At 27.2% G+C, this 1,251-nt stretch overlaps 1 protein-coding gene across 1 annotated transcript in view; it reads left to right on the top strand.

Moving 5' to 3' along the window:
* LOC103309531 (zinc finger protein 606-like) overlaps positions 1-188 on the top strand; it is a 4,840-nt gene extending 4,652 nt beyond the window's left edge. Inside the window, exon 5 of the mRNA XM_029485351.1 lies at positions 185-188. Within this exon, the coding sequence (XP_029341211.1) occupies positions 185-188 (4 nt within the window). The remainder of the gene's footprint in view (positions 1-184) is intronic.
* The last annotated feature ends 1,063 nt before the right edge of the window (positions 189-1,251 follow it).

Here is a 1,251-nt window from a genome sequence, read left to right as displayed (position 1 = left end):
GGAAAAACGCGTTAAAATACAAGGTTACTGATATATTGCATAAATAATAGTTGAAAAATATTAAAATACACAGGCATAATTTTTTTATTAGCATTTAAAGTTCGATTTTTCTCAACATTTATCAAATTTAAAATTTGAAAATGATTTTATGGTTAAAAAATTATAAAATGTTCAACTTTTATAGCTAAGGATTGAAAACTTAAGACAAGTTTCCACGTAAGAACTAAGTAGGATATTCTGTAACCAAAATATCTCAAAAATATAAAAACACATTTTTTTTATAGTTTTTTTTATACGAAATACGAAATTACATATTAAATAACCAAGAATGATTTTGGTTATATTTTGTTGTAATTTTATAATATTAAGTCAACTTACCGGCTACCGTATAATAAGTAACAATACAATATAAATATAATATAATAAATATCCACCTGACAAACCGCTCAGAATCATTTTTCATATACAACGATCAATGGTATTAGACATTGAATTCAAATTTTACACCATCCATTACTTTGACCCACTAGTAACATATTGTACAACAGAGACACGCCTTCCTTCTTAGAATTGTATATTATTTAAGTCTAAATGAATGTTTATCTATATATATACTAAATGGAGCAATGATGTGAATTTAAAAAATGTTGACAATAGGAAATAAGCAATGTCATTCTTAACTCAACCCACTATACTGCCCTCCTAGTGGAATAAGCAGTAAGTGCCAAATTTACAAATTTGAGGTTATTTCATATTCAGCATAATTGTATAATTCCGCTTCTTTTTTTCCTTATGAAAAACAACGTAACTCCACTAAAAATGCCTTTAAAGTTTAAAATGCATTATAAAATGTCGTATCGACCAAATTATTGTCAAATACTAGGAAAATACGCAGTATGTACATGCATATAGCATTTCCTAGAGAATAAAGCAGTATATCCAATGGAGATACTGCTTATTTTACTAGTATAATAATTTCTCAATGTAAATACTGCATATTTACCTAGTAACCTTATCTAAAACGGATTTGCAGTATGTCCACTTAATTTTTTAATCAGTGAATGCTCGTGTCTAGACAGTTGTATGACTGTCATACACGCCATTTACCAAATGTTTTGGTCAAAAGCATTTATTGAGATTTGTCAGATAGACAGACCTAACCTTGGTACTAACTTCAATTATTATGTGGTTATCATTATTTCAATATTTGTATTAACTATTACTATCATATTTTATCAGTAAACACAAACT

Source organism: Acyrthosiphon pisum, chromosome X (assembly GCF_005508785.2).
Source record: "Acyrthosiphon pisum isolate AL4f chromosome X, pea_aphid_22Mar2018_4r6ur, whole genome shotgun sequence".
Classification (NCBI taxonomy): domain Eukaryota; kingdom Metazoa; phylum Arthropoda; class Insecta; order Hemiptera; family Aphididae; genus Acyrthosiphon; species Acyrthosiphon pisum.
Note: the sequence above shows the minus strand (reverse complement) of the source record. Positions and strands in the feature narration are given on the sequence as shown.